Here is a 26,743-nt window from a genome sequence, read left to right on the forward strand (position 1 = left end):
TTATTTAGCCAGAGGGGAAGCAGATAAGAAAAGATTTGCCAATGTTCTGCGCCGTGAGGACCAAAGACTCGAGGTATTTCGTGTTGCAAGACAGTGTAGGAGAGAGAATAGTGATGTTGTAGGAGAGAAATGTGTTCGCATGGATGATGGTACGCTTGCACTAAATGAGGCTGCAAAGAAAGAGGTCTGGAGATGCCACTACGATAGATTGCTTAATAAAGAGAATGAATGGGAGAAAGAGAGCCTGCCGTATGTCGACCAAACAGAGGGACCAGCTATCCGAGTTGACAGTACCAGGGTAGATAAAGCAATTAAGAGTATGAAGACAGGGAAAGCCCCCGGCCCATCAGGAATCACTGCAGAGATGCTCAAAATATCTGGCAGTGTTGGCTACAGCCTAGTCACCCGTATTACGAACCAGGTGATACACGAAGGAGTCATACCCAATGACTGGTGTAGCAGCACCATAGTAAACTGCTACAAAGGTAAAGGTGACGCTTTAGACACTAATAATTACAGAGGTATCAAGCTGTTAGATCAGGTTATGAAAGTTACGGAGAGGGTCATAGCCCAACTAATTAGGGAACAAATCAATTTAGATGAGATGCAGTTTGGGTTCGTGCCAGGTAAAAGCACCACTGATGCCATATTTCTAGCGAGACAGCTGCAGGAGAAATATCTAGCCAAGGATAAACCTCTGTACCTGGCCTTCGTTGACATGGAGAAAGCCTTTGACAGGGTCCCCCGATCCCTTATCTGGTGGTCAATGAGGAAACTTGGGATAGAAGAATGGTTAGTGAGAGCTGTGCGAGCCATGTACAGAGATGCTGTCAGTAAGGTGAAGGTTGGAAATGAGTACAGTAATGAATTCCGAGTAGAGGTAGGGGTCCACCAAGGTTCCGTCCTCAGCCCCCTCCTATTTATCATAGTCCTCCAGGCGATCACAGAGGAATTCAAGACAGGTTGCCCCAGGGAGCTCCTCTATGCTGATGACCTTGCACTAATTGCGAAGTTACTATCAGAACTAGAGGAGAAGTTTAAGGTGTGGAAGCAAGGACTAGAATCGAAGGGCCTTAGAGTCAACCTAGCAAAAACCAAAATCCTAATAAGTAGGAAGGTAGATAAAACACAAACCCCTTCAGGTAGATGGCCCTGCTCAGTATGCAGTAAAGGAGTAGGTAGTAACTCTATAAGATGTACCCGGTGCAAGCTATGGACACATAAGAGGTGCAGCAATATCAAAGGCAGATTAACTACAAAGTTAGTCTTTGTATGTGGCAGATGTTCAGGTGCAATAAACACTGTAAACAAACAGGAAACAACTTCTATCTCATTCCAGGGAGAAAAACTAGAGGTAGTTCATAGCTTCCGCTATCTGGGTGACCAAGTTAGTAGTGGGGGTGGGTGCGCTGAAAGTGTAACTGCTAGAATAAGAATAGCCATTTTTTTTTTTTCGAGCGGGATCGTTTGCCAGTGCCCCCGGACTGGCCCATGTGCGGGCGACAAATGAAATCTTTCGAGCGGGATCGTTGCCAGTGCCCCTTGACTGGCTCATGTGCGGGCGATACATGATATCTTTCGTGTGAGATCGTTGCCAGTGCCCATGGACTGGCTCTTGTGCGGGTGGCACATAAAAGACACCATTTTGAGCGTGGCCGTTTTCGTGCGGGTGACACGTAAAAGCACCCACTACACTCTCTGAGTGGTTGGCGTTAGGAAGGGCATCCAGCTGTAGAAACTCTGCCAAATTAGATTGGAGCCTGGTGTTGCCATCCGGTTTCACCAGTCCTCAGTCAACTCGTCCAACCCATGCGAGCATGGAAGGCGGACGTTAAACGATGATGGTGATATAAACACTTCATTAAAAAGCAGCAGAAATATCACAAAAACTGTTACTCAGGGTTTCATGTTCCCGTTCGTTGGACAGTTTTGTTGATATATATATATATATATATATATATATATATGTATATATATATATATATATATATATATATATATATATATATATATATATATATATATATATATATATATAATTTTGTTTGATAAAATATTTTTCTGCAAAGTCGCATTTGATTATGATAAAGCTTTTGACAATTTTCATCCTTTTCTTTAATTTGACACTGAACACGAATACATTCCGAGAATAGAGAATGTAAAAGAATAAATTTTCGAACAAAAACAGAATAGTAGATCGGAATAAGCGAATGATTCGGCTGCTTCATTCTATAATTCTTGAATAACCAACAAACGGTGACGCTTTGTTGACGGTTTTCTCCGAGCATGTTTCTTCATTTGTTTTATCTATTTAGTGCGTGAATGTTCCTGGTCAAACAGCTAACTAATTATAATTCCAGAGCTATCAGTAGACAACTGATATTTCCTCGTCGACAGCTTATTTCTAAAGGATTTTCTTTATCTTCTGTTGTTTTCACAAAAATGGAAGACATCGCCACCATGTTTCAGAATGCTGAAGAACTGGCCAGTTATGGCAGACGTGAGGAAGCAATGAATCGATATTCTCAGTTCATAGATCTTGCTGAGTGTAAGCTAAAGGTGCTTCCGAACGAACCAGTAAAATTTAAGCTGTAAGAGTTCCTTAATTTTTTTGTCTTCTATGTTTGTTAACCAATCTTTTATCTTATAACTTACTACCTCTGCTTCATGTATATGACCCTCTCAACATAGTCAACAAAATAGTTATAGCCAAGTTCCTCTCAAATCACACACTATGGTCTTAAATAAAAGAACCAAAGTAAAAAACGCACGCACAGATTTCGTAATGTGACCCTAGAACGCTATATCTAAAAATAAATAAATAAAATACAAACAAAAGAGACGGAATGGTCACGAACGGAATGTCATATCATCATGAGACTGTTTCGATCAGCGCTTGTCTGGGATTCAGCTGCATTTTACTGTAACTGCGTTTACCATTATACTACCTCCGTCTTTTAAAAGACATAGCTTACAGAATCGACTGCATTACTATTATATGCCCCAGGTCAACCATGATCAAGTAGACCTATGAATCAAAGGCGTTCCATTTATGTCTATCCCGCATTATATGTAGCGTTTTTAGGCCTACATTATCCAACTGTTCTTATGAAGACGGTAGATAATGTATTTCAGGTAACCTCTACGATAGTCGAATGACTGCATTGGGCTTCCCCCTCTTTAAGTCGACATCGTGTGTGTATATATGTATATATTGGTAAATACGAGCGTTTGTATAGATGACTACCTAACCGATCCGTCCCGGTGGATCGCTAGGGTATTAGACGTCTAATTATGGCCCTTGTTGTACCCCAACTGCCATCGGAGATTAACTTCACCTTTCGTCTTTCTGGAGGGCGAAATAATATTTTCCATAAAGTATCCTAAATGTGAATAGAATTAATTATAATGGAAGACCAAAACTAAAAACACGTTTGGCGAATTTCAAATTGATTTTTCAGCTAATCTATTAAACAAAACAACGTAACAGAGACAAGCCAACGTGGATACCTTTATGTGTTGCTATACCTGCTAGAAATAACAGTCAATCTCCAAATCACGCTCTACCATCTTTAAACAAATAGGAAGAGAAAGAAAGACACCTTGGATGCTGTAATTCTTGATATAGTGTACCTGGAAAAATGATGGGTTGGTCATTGTTGGAAGGTTTTTGATCATAGGTCTGTCGATTACAACTGACCTTGGGCAAAACAACAAAAGCCGTTGAAATCGAGCTTGGTTATATTATAGAGTAATTAATGTTTTTACTTTTAAATAGTCACCACGGACAAAAACATTTACGACAACTGAACTTGACAAAGAAAGAGAGAGATTAAAGAATGAAAATACCAAAATCTTTTAACGCTAATTTCTGAAATTCTTGATCTTTATTTATTTTTTTAGTTCGGTACAAGTCATATAGTGGGAATCAACTCTACTATATTGTTGGAAATAATTTTATCTATCTTTTCACCCCCCGTCATATCAGTAGAAGATACCGTTGTATCGTTTTTGAGCTCTGCTAATTACATCGACTCTCAATAAGAACATTTTTAATTGTTGAAGTCCAGATCATCTCTGATCGAACAAACTTCAGATCAAAGACATTCCAGCCATGGTCGTCTCGCCCCCCTCTCTCTCTCCCCCCCCCCCTCCTGCTCCCGGCAGATAGTATATCCAGGCCTATTGTATTAGCCAAAGTTTAAAATATAAACTTGGGCTTTATGTTAAACACAATTTTATGTAGATTAATAGATTTTCTAAATGAAACAGGCTATTTAAAAGCTTTCCCTTGCGAGACATTAATCTAACAATTGCTTTCCTGTGTATCGATCGAGTGGATGATATGGTTTAGTGCAGTGTCCATGCAAATCAAATGTATTACCTGTTGTAATACGTAAATTGAAAGAGTGTTTGCTCTTTCTAACCTATTTCTTTTGTTATTGTTCACTTATGTTAATTGCCTTCACAGTGTTTACCGTTTTACAAAATTGGTCAAAATACAGAACATAATTGAAAAAAAAAATTAAAGAGAAAAAAGAAAAAACCAAAACAATTCACCACCTTGGGTCGAAAAATTGGGGGCGTTGGTAAACCTCTCTAGTGGCTGTTGAGGCGCTGCAAGTGTGCTGGCGAGGCTGATGCGCCAGAACTGCCAAGCGCCCTCACGAGCCTCACCAGTTGCCTCTGAAGACAGGAAACTTGCAGTTAGTGGTCCAACCCCACCAAACGTCACGAATGTCACAGGATGGAAACTGTAGTTGGCTAACAGGTTGCGCTATTTCAGGATTTTGTTCCGCTCAGCCACAGAAGCTGTGGATCTCGCCCTGACTGCAGCATCTAGGATGTGAGAAGAAGCAAAGGACTCGCTAACTGTAACACCCCAGACAAGGCATCTGCCTTGCGACCAGGGGCACAGGGTGAGGCCGTCAGTTCTCTTCCCATCACATCTGGACACTTCAGATGGTTCCAAGATGGAGGGGATGTTTGCCCCGGCCAAGCTCCTCTTGAGTATCAGGTTCAACTCTGTATAACACGTGAAGCGACCAACATTCAGGCAAGAAGAAAGGTTATGGAGGCCTGTGGAGTTGAGGAGCCTGCCACAACAACAGATCAAACCCGTGCGTATGTCAGCTCCCATTCTGAGAGCAATGGAGACACAAAGTTCATCCAAGCTGAGTAGGCCACCAACATTAGCCACAGGGATGATAACAATCCACTCACCTGAGTATTTGATGCTAGCAGACAGTAAGTGGTACCAAAGTATTTTTCATTTTAATGAAAAGTATTTTTCATTTTTCAAGCTTTAATGTGGAATTCAAGAGAGATTTGACAGTTAAGACTCAGGAAAAGTTGTATGATTAAGAAGTTAACTTCACAATAACATATTTCCAAATTTGATTCCACTGGTAAGCAGCTTGGGTATGTAACTTCTACTATAGGCTTGGGTTGACCTGAGGCTTGTGTGTGAAATTGGGATGGTAGAAACTATACAAAAGCTCATCAGATAGACTACTTGTCACCTGGTTTATCACTACTGCCTAACCCTTTATTCTGTCACAAGCATTCAAACTAGGTGTCCGGACTAAAGGCATCAAAATCTTTCTCCCTTTTTCTCAAGAGCTTTGGAAGTCCTGAAAATAGTTGTGGATGCTGTCCTTCCTCAGACTAAACCACGCAATAGATACATGAATATATAAAAAGGGCTTCCTCATTTGCTCAGGGCTACTTTTCATTTCTATTTTACCGGTTCAATTTAACAACTTACTCCCTCCCTACTAGCTTTGAAATACTGCATCTTAGCCCAGATAAAATGTGATGACAACAGTTAGAAATGTCAATTGACTATTTCATCTGAGTTTACTGCTTCTGTGCTCATAGTCCTTGTGAAGCTAACTGCTACATCAGGGACAGTTCTAATCCTTTATCTAAAATATGTAAATGCAACCTCCTGTTTGATTACCCCTTGATTATTAATAAAATTGTTACCTGTGCTGGTGCCACATATTTTACAGTACACTCTGTAAAGTGGTTGGTGTTAGAAAGGGCATCTAACTGTGGAAACCATGCCAAAATAGATGACTGGAGCCTGGTACAGCACTCAGACTTGCTAGCTGGCATGGATTGGACAGTTGTCAAACTGTCCAACCCATGATGATGATGATGATGATGCATAACACTTCAGATTTAGAGGAGAGGGATGGTTGATTAAATTGACTCCAGTACTTGACTGGTATTTGATTTTATAGATTCAAGAAAGACAAAAGGTGGTTGACTACAAGATTTGAACTTGTCTTTTCATTGTAACAAGGACTTCTAACATAATGGTTCTTCTAATAACATCATATACATATAACAATAATAACAGAAGAACCATTATGTTAGAAGTCCTTGTTACAGTGAAAAGACAAGTTCAAATCTTGTAGTCAACACCATATACATATAACAATTATAATATCAACAATATGTTAATAATAATAATAATAATAATAATAATAATACTTTCTACTATAGGCACAAGGTGTGAAATTTTGGAGGTGGGGGACTAGTAATTACATCAACCCCAGTGTTTCACTGGTACTTAATTTATCAACCCTGAAAGGATGAAAAGCAAAGTTGACCTTGGTGGAATTTGAACTCAGAACATAATGACGGGAGAAATACTGCTAAGCATTTTGTCCGGCGCACTAACGATTCTGCCGGTTAATAATAATAATAATTTGTTTCAAATTTTGATACAAGGCCAGTAATTTTAGGAGTGGAGGGGATAAGTGGGTTACAATAACTTCAGTGCTCAACTATTACTTATTTTATCAACCCTGAAAGCAAAATCGGCATTGGTGGAATTTTAACTTGGAACATAAAGATGGATAGACCACTGCTAAGCATTTTGTCCGGCATGCTATTAATTCTGCCAGGACACTACTTTAATAATAATAATAATATTAATCCTTTCTATTAAAGGCACAAGGCTTGAAATTTTGGGGGAGGGTGCTAGTCGATTACATCAACCCCAGTGTTTCACTGGTACTTATTTTATTGGCCCCGAAAGGAAAAGTCAACCTCAGTGGAATTTGAACTCAGAATGTAAAGGCGGATGAAATACTGTTAAGCATTTTGCCTGGCACTGCCAGTGCACTGCTTTAATAATAATGTAGAATTAGGCTTGAAAAGACTTTCCTTGCATTTTAAATATTTTTCCTTAGCTACTGATGAGAGCATTGACTTGTCAAATACAGTCCAACTTGCGGTTTTTGTACATGGAATTCTGCCAGTGCACTGCTTTAATAATAATAATGATAATTTGTTTCAAACTTTAGCACAAAGCCAGCAATTTTGAAGTCAGGGCTATGTCTGGCATATTAACAGTTTTGCCAGCTTGCCACATTTATCTTAATAATAATAATAAAGCTCAATAGCAACAAGCCTGTGTTTCATTTCTTTCACTTAGTCTACTATATAGATTTACTGAATTGATTGAAAGTGTTAAATACATTATTTCTTTGTACTGAAAATTTTTCTGATGGTATTCTTTACATTACTCAGGATATATTGAAAGTTTTTTATTTTACCAGCTTATAAATAAGCCTGGAATTCCTTATCTCATTTAAAAGTATGAAACCCTGTTTAATATAGTTCATTTATGTTGATATATTAGGAAGAGTTCAGACTCCATCTACATTCTAAGTTAAAGTAATTTTACCTTTCTTTGTCACCATCATCATCATTTAATGTCCCTTTTTTCCATACTGGCATGGGTTGGATAATTTGACAGGACCTAACAAGGCAGAGGGCTGCACCAACCACTAATGTCTACTTTGGCACGGTTTCTACAGCAGGATGCTCTCCCTAACACAAACCACTTTATTGAGTATACTGGGTGCTTTTCATGTGGTACCAGCACTGGTCAGGTTACCAAGTACCTGCAAGGCAAGCCCCTATAACTGAGTGGGGTATAGTTATTGAAAGATTTTATATCCTTGGTTGCAGATATATGATTTTAACGAAGCAGGGGTAAAATAATATATTCATAGATGTAACTTCTGACTACCAACACCTTCCTGCTCTTCATAAGAGTTCAATGAATTCTCCTTTTAATCACACATCATCATCGTTTAACGTCTGCTTTCCATGCTAGCATGGGTTGGACGATTTGACAGAGGACTGGTGAACCAGATGGCTACACTAGGCTCCAATCTGGCATGGATTGGACAGTTGTCAAACTGTCCAACCCATGATGATGATGATGATGCATAACACTTCAGATTTAGAGGAGAGGGATGGTTGATTAAATTGACTCCAGTACTTGACTGGTATTTGATTTTATAGATTCAAGAAAGACAAAAGGTGGTTGACTACAAGATTTGAACTTGTCTTTTCATTGTAACAAGGACTTCTAACATAATGGTTCTTCTAATAACATCATATACATATAACAATAATAACAGAAGAACCATTATGTTAGAAGTCCTTGTTACAGTGAAAAGACAAGTTCAAATCTTGTAGTCAACACCATATACATATAACAATTATAATATCAACAATATGTTAATGATGATGATGATAATAATAATAATAATAATAATAATAATAATAATAATAATGATAATAATAATAATACTTTCTACTATAGGCACAAGTACAGGTGCCATCACGGTTTCACTTTCACTTGCCCCAACAGGTCTTCGCAAGCTGAGTTTAGTGTCCAATGAAGGAGACGTTAGCATGGGTGCCAGTCTTCGAATTTAGTTCAATTTCGATTTCACTTGCCTCAACAGGTCTTCGCAAGTGGAGTTTAGTGTCCAATGAAGGAAAGGTACGCATAAGTGGGCTGGCTACACCCCTGGCAGAGGCCTTGGATTATGGTCTCACTTGGTTTGCTGGGTCTTCTCACGCACAGCATATTTCCAAAGGTCTTGGTCAGAAGTCATTGCCTCGGTGAGGCCTAATGTTTGAAGGTCATGCTTCACCACCTCATCCCAGGTCTTCCTCGATCTACCACTTCCACAAGTTCTCTCAACTGCTAGGGTGTGGCATTTTTTCACACAGCTATCCTCATCCATTCTTGCCACATGTCCATACCAGTGCAATCATCTATCTTGCACACCACAACTGATGCTTCTTAGGTTCAACTTTTCTCTCAAAGTACTTACACTCTACTCTGTTAAGTATGCACACTAAGAGCTCTCTAAACTTTGCCCAGGCTATTCTTATTCTAGCAGCTACACTTTCAATGCACCCTCCCCACTACAAACTTGGTCACCTAGGTAGCAGAAGCTATCAACTACTTCTAGTTTTTCTCCCTGGAGTGTGGCAAAGGTTGTTTTCTGCACATTTTCAGCGTTTATTGCTCCTGAACATCTGCCACATAAAAAAACTAACTTCCTTGTTAACCTTCTTTTGATATTACTACACCTCTTATGTGTCCATAGTTTACACTGGGTACATCTTATAGAGTTTCTACTTACGCCTTTTCTACAGATTGAGCAGGGCCATCTACCTGAAGGGGTTTGTGTTTTGTTTACCTTCCTACTTATTAGGTCTTTGGTTTTAGCTAGGTTGATTCTAAGGCTCCTTCGATTCTAGTCCTTGCTTCCACACCTGAAACTTATCCTCTAGTTCTGATAGTGACTCAGCAATTAGTGCAAGGTCATCAGCATAGAGGAGCTCCCAGGGGCATCCTGTCTTAAAATCCTGTGTTATTGTCTGGAGGACTATGATAAATAGGAGTGGGGTGAGGACTGACCCTTGGTGGACCCCTACCTCTACCCGGAATTCTTCACTGTACTCGTTGCCAACCCTCACCTTACTGACAGCATCTCTGTACATGGCTCGCACAGTTCTCACTAACCATTCTCCTATCCCTAGTTTCCTCATTGACCACCAGATAAGGGATTGGGGGAACCTGTCAAAGGCTTTCTCCATGTCAACGAAAGCCAGGTACAGTGGTTTATCTTTGGCTAGGTATTTCTCCTGCAGCTGTCTTACCAGAAATATAGCATCAGTGGTGCTTTTCCCTGGCACGAATACAATCTGCATCTCATCTAAACTGACTCTCTCCCTAATTAGTTGAGCTATGACCCTCTCTGTGACTTTCATTACCTGATCTAACAACTTGATACCTCTGTAATTATTTGTATCTAAAGCGTCACCTTTACCTTTGTAGCATTTGACTATGGTGCTGCTACACCAGTCATTGGGTATGACTCCTTCGTGTATCACCTGGATAACAATACGGGTGACTAGGCTATAACCGACACTGCCAGATATTATGAGCATCTCTGCAGTGATTCCTGATGGGCCGGGGGCTTTCCCTGTCTTCATACTCTTAATAGCTTTATCTACCATGGTACTGTCAACTCGGATAGTTGGTCCCTCTGTTGGGTCGACATTTAGCTGACTCTCTTTCTTCCATTCATTCTCTTTATTGAGCAACCTTTCGTAGTGGCGTCTCCAAACCTTTTCCTTTGCAGCATCGTTTAGTGCAAGTGTACTATCACATTTCTCTCCCACGACATCACGATTCTCTCTCACATACTGTCTTATGTCTTTATTGCCCACAAGGGGCTAAACATAGAGGGGACAAACAAGGACAGTCAAAGGGATTAAGTCGATTACATCGACTCCAGTGCATAACTGGTACTTATTTAATCGACCCCGAAAGGATGAAAGGCAAAGTCGACCTCGACGGAATTTTAACTCAGAACGTAAAGCCAGACGAAATACTGCTAAGCATTTCGTCCGGCGTGCCAATGTTTCTGCCAGCTCGCCGCCTATGCTGCAAGACATACTGTCTTGCAACATGAAATACCTCAAGTCATTGGTCCTCACAGCGCAGAACATTGGCAATTTTTTTCTTTCCTGCTTCCCCTCTGGCTAAATAAACCTGTCGCCTAGCTTCCCTTCTGGCAGTCTGATACAATTCCCTGCTATCACCATTCTTCCAAGCCTGTTTCTTTTGTTTAATAGCCCTGTCAACAACATTGTTCCACCACCATGTTATTTTGGGTCAAGAGGGGACTTTGCACCATCCACAGATCTGGTCTGTGGCCCTCAGCAGGTTGTCCCGTAGAAACCTCCAGTTGTCTTCTACATTGTGTGAAGCTATCTCTCCTTCTATTTCGTCAAAGGCTATGAGTAATAAGTCTCTAAATCTCTATCCATTCGCAGGATCTTTGAGCTTCCAGACCCTTCTCCTCCATGCTGGTCGTCTTCTGGGCAACCACTTAGCCCTGATCCAGAAGTCACTAACTACTAGTCTATGTTGTGGGGTACATTCTTCACCTGGGAAGGTTTTGGCATTTATAAGCAGCCATCTTTCCCTTTTCCAGGTGAGGATGTAGTCAATTTGGCTAGTGTGTCTGCCAGAATGGTAGGTGACTAGGTGACTGGCAGGTTTCCTGAAGTTAGTATTGCAGACCATAAGGTCATTTGCATCACAGAACTGCAGCAGCCTGGTTCCCTCCTCATTGCAGGAGCCAAAACCATAGCCTCCATATACGCCCCTTTGTTGTCCAACATGTCCATTGAAGTCACCAGCCACAACGGGAAGGTCCCTGTCATTTGTCGACAGAGGTAGTCTGTCCATCAGGTAGCCCGGGCTGAGATAATTGTTGCTAAACCATGGTGAAGGACTAATCTAATCTTAAGTATTCTATCGCATACTCTGGCTACCTCAATTACCTTATCCACCCATTTCTCTGCAAGAAGTATACCCACGCCCCCAACCCCATCTGTGTTCCCTGTCCAGAAAATCTTGTACCTGTGTTCTTTGCGTGTGAGGAACTTAGTGGAACTTCGTCTCCAGCTTACTTCTTGGAGGCAGCAGATATCGACATCTCCGTTCAAGCATCTCAACAATCTCACCAGACCTACCTTTCAGTGTGCCAACATTGAGAGTGCTAACCCTGAGGTTGTGGGAGGTATGGGCCTGTGAGACCCTGGGGCGGGGAACATGTTCAAATTTGAGTGGCTTGGTGCACAAATTCTCTTGGTGAATTATGCAATGAAAAATCTTTTGTATCTATATTCATAGAAGCCAATTCTGATCTGATTTTAGAAACTAAGCCTGCTTTACGACCAACCATAGCAGGAGCACCATCTGTTGATAAACCATGAAAGTTTTTGAAATGTAGATTAAATCTGGCCATTAAAATTTTCAATTCTTGAAAAATATCCTCCCCACCGGTGGTATCTTTCATTCCCCGAAGACCAAGCATTTCTTCTGTAATATTTAAATCTTTATCAATTCTGCGTACAAAAACCGCAAGTTGGACTGTATTTGACATGTCAATGCTATCATCAGTAGCTAAGGAAAAATATTTAAAATGCGAAGAAAGTCTTTTCAAGCCTAATTCTACATTAGTTGCAAGTTCGTCAGCCCGTCTTGTTACGAGACAAACTAATATTATCAATTACTTTTTTGGTGGACATTGGAATTAGACACTGAGGGAAAATGGCTGTAACTTTTTTATTTTTTAATTTTGGCGATTTTCGTTTTCGATAATGTGTTCTATATGTCACGGTCATGCGATTCCCCCTTTAAAAAAATTTTGGACCCCCCCCCCCCCCCCCCCCCCCACTTGATATGCTAGAAATAACAGCTAAACGCGGACAATCCAAATCTTGCATTGGTCCAGATGGACTATATGTAATCTGAACCTTTCCCCCCCTTATTTATTATTTTTTTTACGGAATCCCTCGTTTTAGGCTATGGAGATTCCGATTCTGAAAAAAAATTGTTTGAAAAATTTCAATTCCTCCCCTCACCAAGCAGGCTATTTACATGCTAGAAATAACAGCCAAATCTGGTTAGGGTTAGGGTTAGGTTTACCCGAACCCTAACTCAAAACCTAACCCTAACCCCGTTTGTCCAAAATTTTTTTTAGGGGGAATCGCATGACCGTGACATATAGAACACATTATCGAAAACGAAAATCGTCAAAATTAAAAAATAAAAAAGTTACAGCCATTTTCCCTAAGTGTCTAATTCCAATGTCCACCACTTTTTTTTTACCTGAACAAAATATTTCAACTACTGCTTGTAGGCATTATTTTACAAATTAAATCATCAGAATACTTTTTGGAATGTTTTGCAATTTTCTCGCTAATGATATAACTAGCATAAATATTTTCAGTATCTTCACATCTCTTGACAAAAATTGTCTGCGTTCTTTCAAATCTTTTATTAAATTTTCAACTTTTTCTTTCCTACGTTGACCTTGAAAACTTAAGTAATGAGATGAGCGTTTGGAGATGTAGTGTCTTTTTACATTATATTCTTTAATGACAGAAACTGATTCTGAGCAGAGTAAACACACTGGTTTGTCTTAGATTTGTATGAAAAAATAATCATTGGTCCACTTTTCTTGAAACACTCGGGATTCGTTATCCACTTTTCTCTTTTTTGATGATGACATTCAAGGGTTGGATAATTCGAGGAAAAAATATAGATTGTAGTGATAAATAACAGAGCCTAAATTGGAGTGTGAAATATAAACTTTATATAAGGAAAATACATACTTGATCAGAGGAATAAGAATAAAGCAGTATGTTGTGTATAGCTGATATTCTTGATATTCAATTATTTGGATAAATGCATTTGAGTTGAGTTATTTCTGGCCTTTGCATATTAGCAAATTAAAAGGCTTGGAATGTCTTGAGTTAGTAGCTTGGTCGTTCACTAAACTGGTTCTTGGTTTTGAGAGAATTTGAGTGAGTGCGTGAATGACATGTTGATTATTCGTTAGTGTCAAGAAGAGAGAACCTTACGGATTGAAAGTTAGCTACTCACTGATTAGTAGGGCTTAAGATTAGTTTTATTTTATTACTGATGTTTCCTGTCTCTTTTTCAGGGAAACATGAGTTTCACTTTCTCTATTTTGATTCTACGAATTTAGTCCATTCACCTTTCCTAGAATTTTTGTTAAATTGCATTCCATGAAAGCTTGTTTCATTTTTGCCTATTTACTCTACTAGTCAGCCAGATTAGAAAATTAACCACTTCACGGCCATGCTACTATGAGTCTCCACGGGCCAGAAAAAAAGCTTCGTGGGCCACATCTGGCCCATGGGCAGTAGGTTGCCCATGCCTGCTTTAATGACTCTGCCAGTTCACCATCTTTCTATTAAAAGTAATAAATAAATTTAAAAAATAGTATCCCTTTTGTTGCCATATTTCTATTGTGTATTTCGGTTAATTTTGAAAATAATTGGGAATTTTGAAGAGTTTTGTAAAGCAACTGATTTTCCTATTTCTAATCTGTTTGGAATTTATCAAAAAGTTCTTATGTAAAACTGACTGAAGGTTCTAATTTAAACATGAAAACTTAAAAAAAATTAAAATTTTATGTCATAGGTTCAGGAGAAGTTTCATGCAGGTTAGTAAAACAAGGATTAACAAAAAAAAACATTGATTCTTTTATTCTTCTTTGTGTAACTCATTGGACTGCAGCCATGCTACAGCACTGCCTTGGAGGCATTAGGCCATCGATTGACCCCAGTACTTACTTTATCTGTCTCCTTTGCCAAACAGCTATGTTAGGGCAGGGGAAATAAACACTGGTTGTCAAATGGTGAGAGACAATCACAACTTCCCTGCACACACGTGTAAGTGCAGTCTTCTGACTTGGCAGATCCTGTCAAACCATCTCACTCATGGCAGCATTGAAGGTGGATATTAAATGATGATGAAGATGTCATCTATATATGATGGGCATCCACATACTCATGTCAAATTCATTCACAAGATATTAGTCAGCCTGGAGTAACAGTAAAAGATACTTACCCAAGATGCCATGCAGTGGGACTGAACCTGAACCCATGGAATTACAAAACATACTTCTTAACCACACACCCTTGTCTGTACCTAGATAAAGGATATTTAGAATTAATTAGAAATATTATTTTTCTCTACTTCAAAAGTAATTTTTTCTTTTTATTTCATATCTTTTAAATATAATATTATTGTATTATTTTCTACTCCTGTGCGAAGCTCTGAATTTTTCGGTAAGTTTTTTTTTCTTGAATTGATTCATTTTGCAACTGTAATTTGATTTCTAGTTAGAACTTTCATTAATGCTCTTCAGAAATACATGATTGATACAACTTCCCATTTCCCTTTGCCTGACATAATTTCCATGTAAGGAATTGTCATTCATTTCCATTGTAGACAAGAACAGATTGCTCTGGCATACAACAATCGTGGTCATCTTCGATATTTGAATGTTGACTTTCCTGAAGCTGTTAGTGATTATACAAAAGGTTTAGATCATACTCAACTTCCAGTAACCTATTATAACCGAGGACTTATTCATTACAGGCTTGGTGAGTTTATTGCACATTTTGTTGTTTTTTTTATCATTGTTACAAAATCTGAAGATATATTATTTCTTCAGTTATCTGACTGGTGTTTCTTTATAAAATGAAAATCTTTCTGCAAGCTGTTTTGGAGCTAATTTTGTTCAACTGAGCTTTGAATTTCAAGATTAATCACTCTAAAAAAATTTGTCATTTAACTAATCTAAATAGGTTTATATATATATACTAGCTTTTTGACGCAATTTCATTCGGGTTCTGTTCTTGAACTGACTCATTTTAAAAACCTAAAAAGTTTTTTTTAATAATGAAAAGTTTATTAAAAAATTAATTGGAAAAATACTATGCAAATGGATAATACAGTCTCTCAAAAAGCGATCACTCACACACAACTCAATTTTGCAGAATCAGTGTCGCGACGTGAATGCATGAGTCAGGAGTTTGACTGGCAGAAGTGATCAGGTTGCACATGCCAGTCCTTTTGACATCACCCACTCCCGTTTTTTCCAATCCTAAAAGACAAAATGCAAACTGAATGGTTTGGAAAAATGGGAAAGGAAAATTTAATAGAAAACTTACTCGGACTAACGGGAGGGTGGCACATAGACAACCGGTGTTCAATAAGAAGAGAGAGTTGTGCAGCATTGAGAGGACGGCGTGTGATTTTTAAGGTGACCGTGACCGAGAAAGGAAAAAAATGTTAAATACGGGTGAACAGTCTTCATCAAACTAAAAACACATAGCTTACAATTGCATTTGAAATGACGCAACCATTGAAAAGGCGATATAGACGGCATGGCATGATGGGGGCCACTAACGATACTAAAAATGCATGAAAAATAAGGCCTTAAGTTAATAAGCTTAACAACTAACAAAAACGTGTTGGTTTACATAGGATGAAGTGTTAACTAAAAAGTGAAAAGATAACGAAATGAAGAAATATAGCTCATTGAAAAATTGATGTTCAAAGAAGTAGTAAACCATTGTAATTTTTTTTAAGAAATCGAGAGGCATTTATTTCTATGACTGCTGAATTAAGATGTCTAAGTAGCAATGGAATAAAAGTAATTCAGCTTTAATAATAGACCAATCTATCCATGCAAGTAAGGATAAAGTAAAAATGTAATAGTATTGTATTGTGTGATACTATATCAAGAAAATAAAATGAAAAATAACCATAAACTTGATTATTTTTGTACTTATCGGTGGAATTTTTGAATGAACCAAAATCCCCAAAATATTTCTCATCAAATCCTACAGAGTGGTATACTTTTTATGCAGAACAAATCAAAGATGCAAGCAGTAACACAGCTTTTGAAATGGAGATTTCTAATCTAGTCCAGTTGCTTCCTCACCCTGTAAATCAGGTTCTCCAAAGCACATGTGAAGCTGCTTTTCACTGTGAGACATTGTCCTTGTTTGAAGGAGAACTCTGTTCCCTCAATTAAATTGGCACATATCCCACAGTTGGGTCTTCCGTATTTTTTTACTGACAACTTCTGTGTTGGGATATGCGTCAATTTAATTGAGGGATCAGAGTTCTCCTTCAAACTGGAACGTTTCACAGTGAAAAGCAACTTCACATTTGCTTTGGAGAACCTGATATATGCACTAACCTGCTCTGGGTGTCAAGAGCAATACATTGGCCAAACAAAAAACAGTCTACATCAAAGGATGGCTCTACATGGATCCCAGATCAAAATTCCCCAAAACAGAAAAATAGCATTCAGTCAACACATCGACATTTGCGCCAATAACAAAAATCCAAGCTTCAGAATTTTTCCCCTCTACCAATTCAAGGACGATACAACCTGTAGCCAACAAATTGGTAAAGAGACTCTCTTTATTACAAAATACAGACCCCTTTTGAATGCATCTACAACAAATGACATATCCACCACAGCCTTAGAATAACACAAGCATACACACAATCAGAACTAGAGAAGTTTCAGGTGTGGAAGCAAGGACTAGAATCGAAAGGCCTTAGAGTCAACCTAGCTAAAACCATAGTCCTAATAAGTAGGAAGGTAAACAAAACACAAACCCCTTCAGGTAGATGGCCCTGCTCAATCTGTAGAAAAGGCGTAAGTAGAAACTCTATAAGATGTACCCAGTGTAAACTATGGACATATAAGAGGTGTAGTAATATCAAAAGAAGGTTAACTAGGAAGTTAGTTTTTTTATGTGGCAGATGTTCAGGAGCAATAAACACTGAAAATGTGCAGAAAACAACCTTTGCCACACTCCAGGGAGAAAAACTAGACGTAGTTGATAGCTTCTGCTACCGAGGTGACCAAGTTTGTAGTGGGGAGGGTGCATTTAAAGTGTAGCTGCTAGAATAAGAATAGCCCGGGCCAAGTTTAGAGAGCTCTTACCTCTGCTGGTGACAAAGGGCCTCTCACTCAGAGTAAAAGGCAGACTGTATGACGCATGTGTATGAACAGCCATGCTACATGACAGTGAAACATGGGCCGTGACTGCTGAGGACATGCGTAAGCTCACAAGGAATGAAGCCAGTATGCTTGCGAAGACCTGTTGAGGCAAGTAAATTTGGAATTTGAAATTTGAAATCTGAAATCGAAATTGAACCGAATCCGACGACTGGCACTCATGCCAACCTCTCCTTCATTGGACACTAAACTCTGCTTGCGAAGACCTGTTGGGGCAAGTGAAATCGAAATTATAATTGAACCATACTCGATGACTGGCACCTGCGCCAGTGGAGCACTAACAGCACTGTCCGAGCGTATTCATTGCCAGAGCAGCTGTCTGGCTTCCGTGCTAGTGGCCCGTAAATAGCACCATTTCAGTGTAATCGTTAACAGCGTCGCCTTCTAGCACTTGTGCTGAAGGCATGTTAGAAAATCATTCGAGCGAGGTCATTGCCAGTGCCACTGGACTGGCTCCCATGCAGGTGGCATGTAAAAAACACCTTTTTGAGCGTGGCCGTTGCCAGTACCGTGTGACTGGCCCTCGTGGCAGTGGCATGTAAAAGCACCCACTACACTCTCGGAGTGGTTGGTGTTAGGAAGGGCATCCAGCTGTAGAAACTCTGCCAGATCAGATTTGAGCCTGGTGCAACCTTCTGGTTTGCCAGTCATCAGTCAAATCGTCCAACCCATGCTAGCATGGAAAGCAGACGTTAAACGATGATGATGATGATGATATATATCAATATACATTGTTTTTCCATTTTCTATATTTGGGCACCCTTCCTGTCACCAGCTAGGTATATACTTAGCTATGGCCAGACATGTTTCCCAATATTGAAAATGAATTACATTCACTTACGATGTGAGGTCAAAATAAAGAGACATAAACAACTACATATATATGACAGACTTCTTTCATTTTCTGTCTACCAAATCCACTGACAAGGCTTTAGTCAGCCCAGAATTATAATAGAAGACACTTGCTTAAGGTGCTATGCCTGCCCCTATATATGTGTGTATGTGTGCTTGAGGAGACCTATTGAGTCAAGTACATCATCAACGGCAATATCAAAATCAAATCAAATGGAAATTGTAGTTGTGACCGCTGTACCGGTAGCACATAAAAAGTACCATCCAAACATGGCCGATACCAGCGCAGCTTTGACTGGCTTCTATGCCGGTGGCATGTAGAAAGCACCTACTACACTCTTAGAGTGGTTGGCATTAGGAAGGGCATCCAGCTGTAGAAACACTGCCAGATCAGATTGGGGCCTGGTGCAGCCTCCTGGCTTCCCAGATCCCAGTCAAACCATCCAACCTATGTCAGCATGGAAAACGGACGTAAAACGATGATGATGGTTAATACACACACACATATATATACACAATGGTTATACTGAAAGTAATGTGCAAAACATGGGCATAACATTTATATTAACAAACTTAAGTCATTCAAATTACACATGTTGGGAGAGTAATTTTTCCTCTATACAAAGATACTACACAATATGATATTCATCACTGGCAATATATTTGTGCCACTACTGAATCCAACTCTCAAATCTTTCTTGAAAAAATTCAGGTGTACACTGCTGTACCTACTTCTCAATAACCACTTTCACCTCATCTGTGTCATTAAAGCATTGTTCCTTGAACACTATCTTTCTTTGGACCAAACAAGTGGACATTGAAGATGCCAGATCTAGGTTGTATGATGGAGGACAACAGACAACTTCAGTTTGCTGATTGCCTGACTTTTGTCAAAGATGTGTGTTTGCACATTACCATGGTGAATGTGGATCATTTTCAGATTATTTGGTCTCTTTTACTTAATGGTTTCTGTAAGCTTTTTGAGTGTTTCAGTGTACTGTCCATGGGTCACTGTATAGCCATGTTCCAGAAAATCAAAGTGAATAAATCCTTTCTTATCCCAAAAAACTCTCGCCCTGACTTATTCTGTTTACTGGCTCTTGAACATTTGAGGTCTTGGAGAAGAGGTGTGATTCCATTCCATGCTTAAAGATAAATCATGTTTTGTCTGTCATCAGATCAGAAAGAAACAAATGAGCAAGTCTTCATTGGCTTCAAATGCTTCCAGCAGTTCAGAGCTGACTTCCACTCTTCTCCCCTTCAAATCAGATACCAACTGCTGCAGTACCTATTTTGCTTGTATTTTATGATATTAGAAGTATTCTACCATTTGCTGTACTGCATTTTGAGTAATAAAGACCACAAGATGTGGATTGAGAGGGTCAATCCACACCTTGTATTTTTTTCTCTAAGCTAAACTTTTAAACAGCTATTACATGGTATAATTGTTGTAATTGAACTATTCGTCAATAAAAAAGATGTTTCTGAAACAGCTGTAGTGAACCTTTGACTCATTTGTGTTCTTATATATAAAAATATGTGTGTGTGTGTGTGTGTGTGTGTGTATAACATACGGGTGGGTGCTGAAAAGTTCCTGGTTTTGAGTAAAAGAAAATACAGGAGGATCAGTTAATTATGATTTTATTCAACATTTTATTGTAATTATTATCATTAATACACCCTAAGCCACATAATATCATAAATTAACTTTTCAAACTATATATCATCATATAAACTTAGGAGCATATAAAAAAACCATACTGTTCTAATCTACCTGCTAACATATAACATAGAAGAATTCGTACTGATCTAAGCTACATAATAACAAATAAACAGATGAGAAATCAACTGGGCAAGGATGCAGAATGGGAGAGAGAGAGAGAGATTAAATGGCATTACATTAAAATAAAATAAAATAATAAGGCACTAAAAGAGAATGACTCTCCCCAGACACAATAAAATAAAATAAGACAAAGATTAAAAACTTAACTTCCATTTTCTCTTTCGATGATGAATTTAGTGTACAAGTTGGGGTTCACCTGGAATCAGTTCTTAATCCACTCTCATTCACCATAGTTTGCAGAATCTGTAGCAGAATTGGAGAAGTTCCAGGTTTGGAAGCAAAACCTGGAATCAAAGGGCCTTAAAGTTAACTTAGCAAAGACTAAAGTTATTGTTAGTGAGAAAGCAGATAAATGGTAAATGGCCTTGCCCAATATGTAGGAAAGTGCACCAAGTGTAAGCTTTGGACACATAAGAGATGCAGTGGAATTGCAGTTAGGTTAACAGATAAAGTCACTTTCATGTGTGGCAGATGCTCAGGAACAATAAGCACTAAGACACGATGTTCCCTTGAAGTAGTAGATAGTTTCTATTATTTAATAATAGTGGTGGCTGCTCTGAAAGTGTTGTTTCTAGAATAAGAATAGGATGGATGAAATTCAGAGAGCTACTACCTCTGTCAGCAACAAAAGGACTCTCTCTCAGAGTGAAGGGTAGATTATATGATGCTTGTGTGAGAATGGTTATATTACATGGTAGTGTGACATGGGCTCTGACTGGAGAAGGATGAAGATAGTATGCTCCCTTGGATTTGCAACATAAGTGTGCATGACCGACAAAGCACAACTGTGTTGAGAGAAAAGTTAAGCATAAGGAGGGTTTAAATGTGGCATGCAGGAGAGGAGAATGTATTGATTTGGACATGTGATGCATATGAGTAAAGACAGCTGTATACAGAAATGCCTGTCACTGAAAGTAGATGGTACCTGTGGAAGAGGGAGAACCAGGAAGATGTGGAATGAAGTAGTGATGACTGATCTTTTGGGGCTCATGGACAAAATGACAATGGACCAAGATGTTTGGTGATATGAGTTCTAGAGAAGACCCCCCACCCCACATGTCAGCAAAATTGAGTGCTAGAAGTATTGTGTCCCTCCCACATGTAACAACAAACTCCTGTCAAACCATCCAACCCATGCCAGCATGGAAAGCAGACATTAAGTTATGATGATTTTCCCAGTCCAAACTTCTGTACCACTTCACCTATATTCACCTACCACTATGCCTTGAGGATATGTCCTGACGCATATCTACTATTATCTCTCTCTCTCCCTTATTCTCCAACTGGTGTGTTCTTGCAACTCTTCTGCAGCAGGACACCTATCTCTATCCCTCTATTACTCTTTTAACCTCTCATCAACTGGCACAAAGTCACCTCCCTCAATACTACATCCTGCCATTTGAGGAGACCTTGTCTTGCCTTACATGTTACTATGTGACCCCACTGGTGCTGGTACCAAGAAAAAAGCAGCCAATACACACTATAAAGTGGTTGGCATTAGGAAGGACATCCACCTGTAAAAACCTTGCTAAAACACAGCTCTCATCAAACTATGCCAACATGGAAAATTTATGTTAAAAGATGATGATTACTTACACACACACACACACACACACACACACACACACACACACACACACACACACACACACACACACACACTTATATCTTTATCTTCACCATTTAACATCCTTTTTTCCTTGTTGGCATGGGTTGTATGTTTTGACAAGAACAGACAAACCACAGGGCTCTGCCAGGTTCTGTGTCTGCTTTGGCATGGTTTCTACAGCTGGATGTCCTTCCTAATGCCAGCCACTTAACAGATGTACTGGATGCTTTTTACATGGCACCAGCACTGGTGAGATTACCAAGTATCTACAAGATAAGACTCCCTCAATTGAACAGGGTATAGACTAGAGGAATTAGAAACTGTGATAGAGGGAGAGGAGCAGGTGTCTTGCTGAAGAGGTGAATACATAGCTTGCCCACCTGGAAAGTGAGAAAGAAAAAGAGAGAGGTTAAGAAAAAGATGTGACAACAGAATAGGATAGAAGAGCAGTAAAGAGGGAAAATAGTGTAACAGATGATTACAGACAGGTAATGTATGTGTGTGTTTCAAAAATCACTGATGGCATTTAGATATTTATTTGTATGCCGTAAATTTTGTAAATCTATATAGATATTTTTTCATTTTGTTTGTTTGTTTATTTTGACTGTTGATTTATTACTACTAAACTAGTTTTCTGAATTGCAGGTTACTTTGATGAAGCTATCAAAGACATGCAAGATGCTCTTAACCTTGACCCAAATTTTGAAAGTGCAAAACATTGTTTACACCAGTCAACAGAAGACAAAAATGTTCACAATAATCATGAATTGATAGATGAGAGAACCCATAGTAATTTCAGTTGAAGACAATTAATTAAAGATAGTTGAAAGTATATGATTACTTATAAATGGGACAATACTAGTGTACTTATTTAATAATTATAATTTACCAAAGAAAGCAATTAAAAAACACTACTTATAATTATTGCATGTCCCACACTCATCTGAATCTCTTAATTCCAAATGTATCTTTCCAAATTTTACATTTATCTCATTTAATGGAGTATTTAAATGTCCTATGGTAATTCAGATATATCTCACTATTTTAACATATATATCTGAATTTCCATTTGCTTGTAAAATAATTGATATTGCAAGAACAATACTAGTTACAAATATTGGCTGCAGAATATTTCATTAAAAGTGAAGAGCTACATGATAAACTAATGCATTATACATCAATGAAAATGTGACTGACTCAAAATCAACACAAAAGAACTTTATAATGCAAATACTAAAAATTGTCTAATATAATGCTGTAAAGACTGACTTTATTAAAGCATATTTTTTTTGTAAAAACTATAATTAGATTTGATCTTTGTTATCTAGTCATATTTGATACATCTTTTTACTTACTGTTTTTTTTTAATTGATATGTTAAATGTGCAAACATTATGGTATTGTTAATAATGAATGATGGTATCTCAATATATATATGAATTGTTAAGGCAGTGAGCTGGCAGGTTTTACCATGCCACACTAAATGCTTCATATACATTTTTGTCTGTCTTTATGTTCTGAGTTCTAATTTTGCCAAGTACGACTTTGCCTTTCATCCTTTCAGAGTTGATAAAAAATTTACTTGTTGAGAACTGGTTTCAATGTAATCAACTTGCCCCTTTCCCCGAAATTGTTGGCTTTGTGCCAAAATCTGAAATCAATATATATGAATTGTGATATTATGTGAGTTAACAAATATATTTCAACTGAAATTTATTACTACATACAAGCAGGATATTATTAGAGAATGTGTTTCTGATTCTAAAAATCAAAATTATCTAAAGTTGAGCATTGATATTCACATAAATTCATACTGTTGTTCTTTTTATACAAGCTTGATTAAGAAGTCTAGTGTATTTTATTTATTAATGTTTTATAACTATTTGAAGTAATTCCCAATATATTTCTGTTGTAGCAAACTCTAGTGAACTTCCTCTCTCTATTATATAACAGACATACGAACATAGCAGGTAACAGCTAACTTTGGGCACTGTTTTGGACCCTGTTGTGTCTACCATTCCGATTGGTTGGTATTGGCGCAATTTGTCTCTTACTCTTTTGCGCACCAATATGCAACCCAACCAATCGCAGCCTTCAAATAAGTCATGTGAGACAGTCTTTTCTAAACTGCATTTGAGCCACCCGTCGGCTATAAAAGCTCACCCTTTCTAATCTCAACATCAGTTGGTTTCAGACATTCTAAAGTCTAACCACTGATCACATTACAGCAAGCTCCATCTTCATCGCCACCATGATGTCTCTCACCAACGTCGTTGACAACATCTACTCAGCACAACACACAGCACTGATTCTAACATCGCTGTTCGTGAGTTCCTCACCAGGGTTAGCAGCTAACATACAACCCATGCAGATGCATGTAGAAATATGAATAAATGTACATCAACCACTTCCATTCAGCTTGTGTGTATATACATGTGACCACAATAAACGTATTTAAAGTTATCATCTTGTTCCATGTATTTCTTTACCGGGTTACTACCACAGTAACATTACAGCCTTCTGAACAGAGTTATTAGATGGAATAGCACCTATCCACCTAAACTGGTGACCCGATGTGGAAAATACAACTCATTCAACTAAAGTGAACACTTATCCTTCCGAGACAGCATGAACACTTATCCTACTAAAATGATGACCACAACGTTCCAGACCAACTAAAATGGTGACATGACACAGCACACACTACACGCCTGTTGACTTACCAAATGCAGACCCCACATCTTACGTCATGCGACTCAGATCATTCTTTGCTGACCTGCCACCAATGCTTCCTCATGACCAGTCTATTTCCTCTACAGTACCTCTGGCTATTTCTACCTGGACTCACGTTTGTATGAAATGATGCGGTCAAGGGACTACTCACATCTCCTTACACTGAACCCTATTGCGTTCTTAAAAGCACACCGAAACTGCTCACTCTGGACATTCATGGAAAAAAAAGAGACTGTCTCTATCAACAGAGTAAAAAAAGCCTTTTCCAAAACATTTATGCCACTTGCTGACACATCCATCATTCCACAAACACTGCCACCCCCACCCACACAAGCACGACCCCCCACTCACCAAAACACCAACTACAAAAACACATTCTACACCTTACAGGACATGTTCTGGCAGATCAGTTCATTGGCCGAACAAATTGTCTCAGACTATTTACATTTCTTAACTTTGCCTCACCAGTGACTGTTCCAGAGAATAGACTTATGCTGCTAAAGACACCGCATTCACATATTCTCTCTTTCTGTATCATTGTACATATATGCTTTGTTCTATTTGTTGGGCACCTTTCTTTGCTAAATGTTTTTTCCTTGTTGTTCCTCTTTTGATTGTTAAATGTTTTGTTAATATTTAAAAAATTTTTTTGCTCAAAGTTCATACATACGTATACACACACATACATGCTGTCTGCCTCATGTTATCCACTCCGACACAGGTTTAATCTAGCAGAATGTTTTTCTCAAGCCTTTCCTCATCTGGAAAAAAGCTTCTTACGTGTTTTTGTCATGCGTTTCTTCTCTGGTTTGTAGGATGCACAAACCACCTCTTCTAAACACATTTTTCTTTGCATCACGTAGCATTCCATGCATTTTCTTCCTTTGGTGCTTGATCAACATCAAGTCTCTTGCATGTTGGAACTTCTTTTGTTGCCATCTTTATGGCTTGACTTGCTTTGATAGTCACTGTCACTTTTCTAGCACCTACAGCCTTGCCTCTGCAAATGACTCACTGTGTTGCAGGCAAATTCTTGACACTGCTCATTCTCACAACAGCCAATATTCTCTCATTTACCTTGATTTTTCGCATTCCCGTGATTTCCACTTAGCTAGACATAGGTCCATCATGTTTTCATATCAAGTTTTGCTGGCTATGCAACCATTTTCACCTCTTCACTACAGAAATATCTTCCTATAATAACTCCTATTTTTTTCTCCCACAAAATGACTTGTGGTGGGGGGGCTGTAGCAAACTCTAGTGAACTTCCTCTCTCTATTATATAACAGACATACAAATGTAGCAGGTAACAGCTAACCTTTGGGCGCTGTTTTGGACCCGTTGTGTCTACCACTCCGATTGGTTGGTATTGGTGCAATTTGTCTCTTACTCTATCATGCACCAATATGCAACCCAACCAATCACAGCCTTCAAATAAGTCACGTGAGACAGTCTTTTCCAAACTGCATTTGAGCCACCCATCAGCTTTAAAAGCTCACCCCTTCTAGTTTCAACATCAGTTGGTTTCAGACCTTCTAAGGTCTAACTACTGACCACATTACAGCAACTTCCATCTTCATTGCCACCATGATGTCTCTCACCAGCGTCGTTGACAACATCTACTCAGCACAACGCACAACACTGGTTCTAACATCGCTGTTCGTGAGTTCCTCACCAGGGTTAGCAGCTAACATACAACCCATGCAGATGCATGTAGAGATATGAATAAATGTTCATCAACCACTTCCATTCAGCTTGTGTATATATACGTAACCACAATAAATGTATTTAAAGTTATCATCTTGTTCCATGTATTTCTTTACCTGGTTACTACCACAGTAATATTACAGCCTTCTGAGCAGAGTCCCGTTAGATGGAAGAACAACCTAACCATCTAAACTGTTATACTCTGATTGGAATATTTTACGAAAGCAATAGCAAC

General features: G+C 38.7%; 1 protein-coding gene across 2 annotated transcripts; it reads left to right on the forward strand.

Annotated features, from left to right (window-relative positions):
- The first annotated feature begins 2,240 nt into the window (after window positions 1–2,240).
- LOC149133712 (uncharacterized) lies at window positions 2,241–26,598 on the forward strand. 2 transcript variants are annotated; one of them, XM_089358627.1, is made up of 3 exons: window positions 2,241–2,591; window positions 15,170–15,324; window positions 22,715–26,598. In XM_089358627.1, exons 1-3 carry the CDS (start codon window positions 2,323–2,325, stop codon window positions 22,870–22,872), a joined length of 582 nt encoding a protein of 193 aa, XP_089214753.1. In that variant the 5' UTR covers window positions 2,241–2,322; the 3' UTR covers window positions 22,873–26,598. The 2 variants fall into 2 exon arrangements, with proteins under 2 accessions (XP_089214753.1, XP_089214752.1); XM_089358626.1 differs by lacking the exon at window positions 22,715–26,598 and adding an exon at window positions 19,796–20,120.
- The last annotated feature ends 145 nt before the right edge of the window (window positions 26,599–26,743 follow it).

The sequence above is a fragment of the Octopus bimaculoides genome, chromosome 10 (assembly GCF_046866305.1).
Source record: "Octopus bimaculoides isolate indiv1 chromosome 10, ASM4686630v1, whole genome shotgun sequence".
In the NCBI taxonomy this organism is placed as follows: Eukaryota; Metazoa; Mollusca; class Cephalopoda; order Octopoda; family Octopodidae; genus Octopus; species Octopus bimaculoides.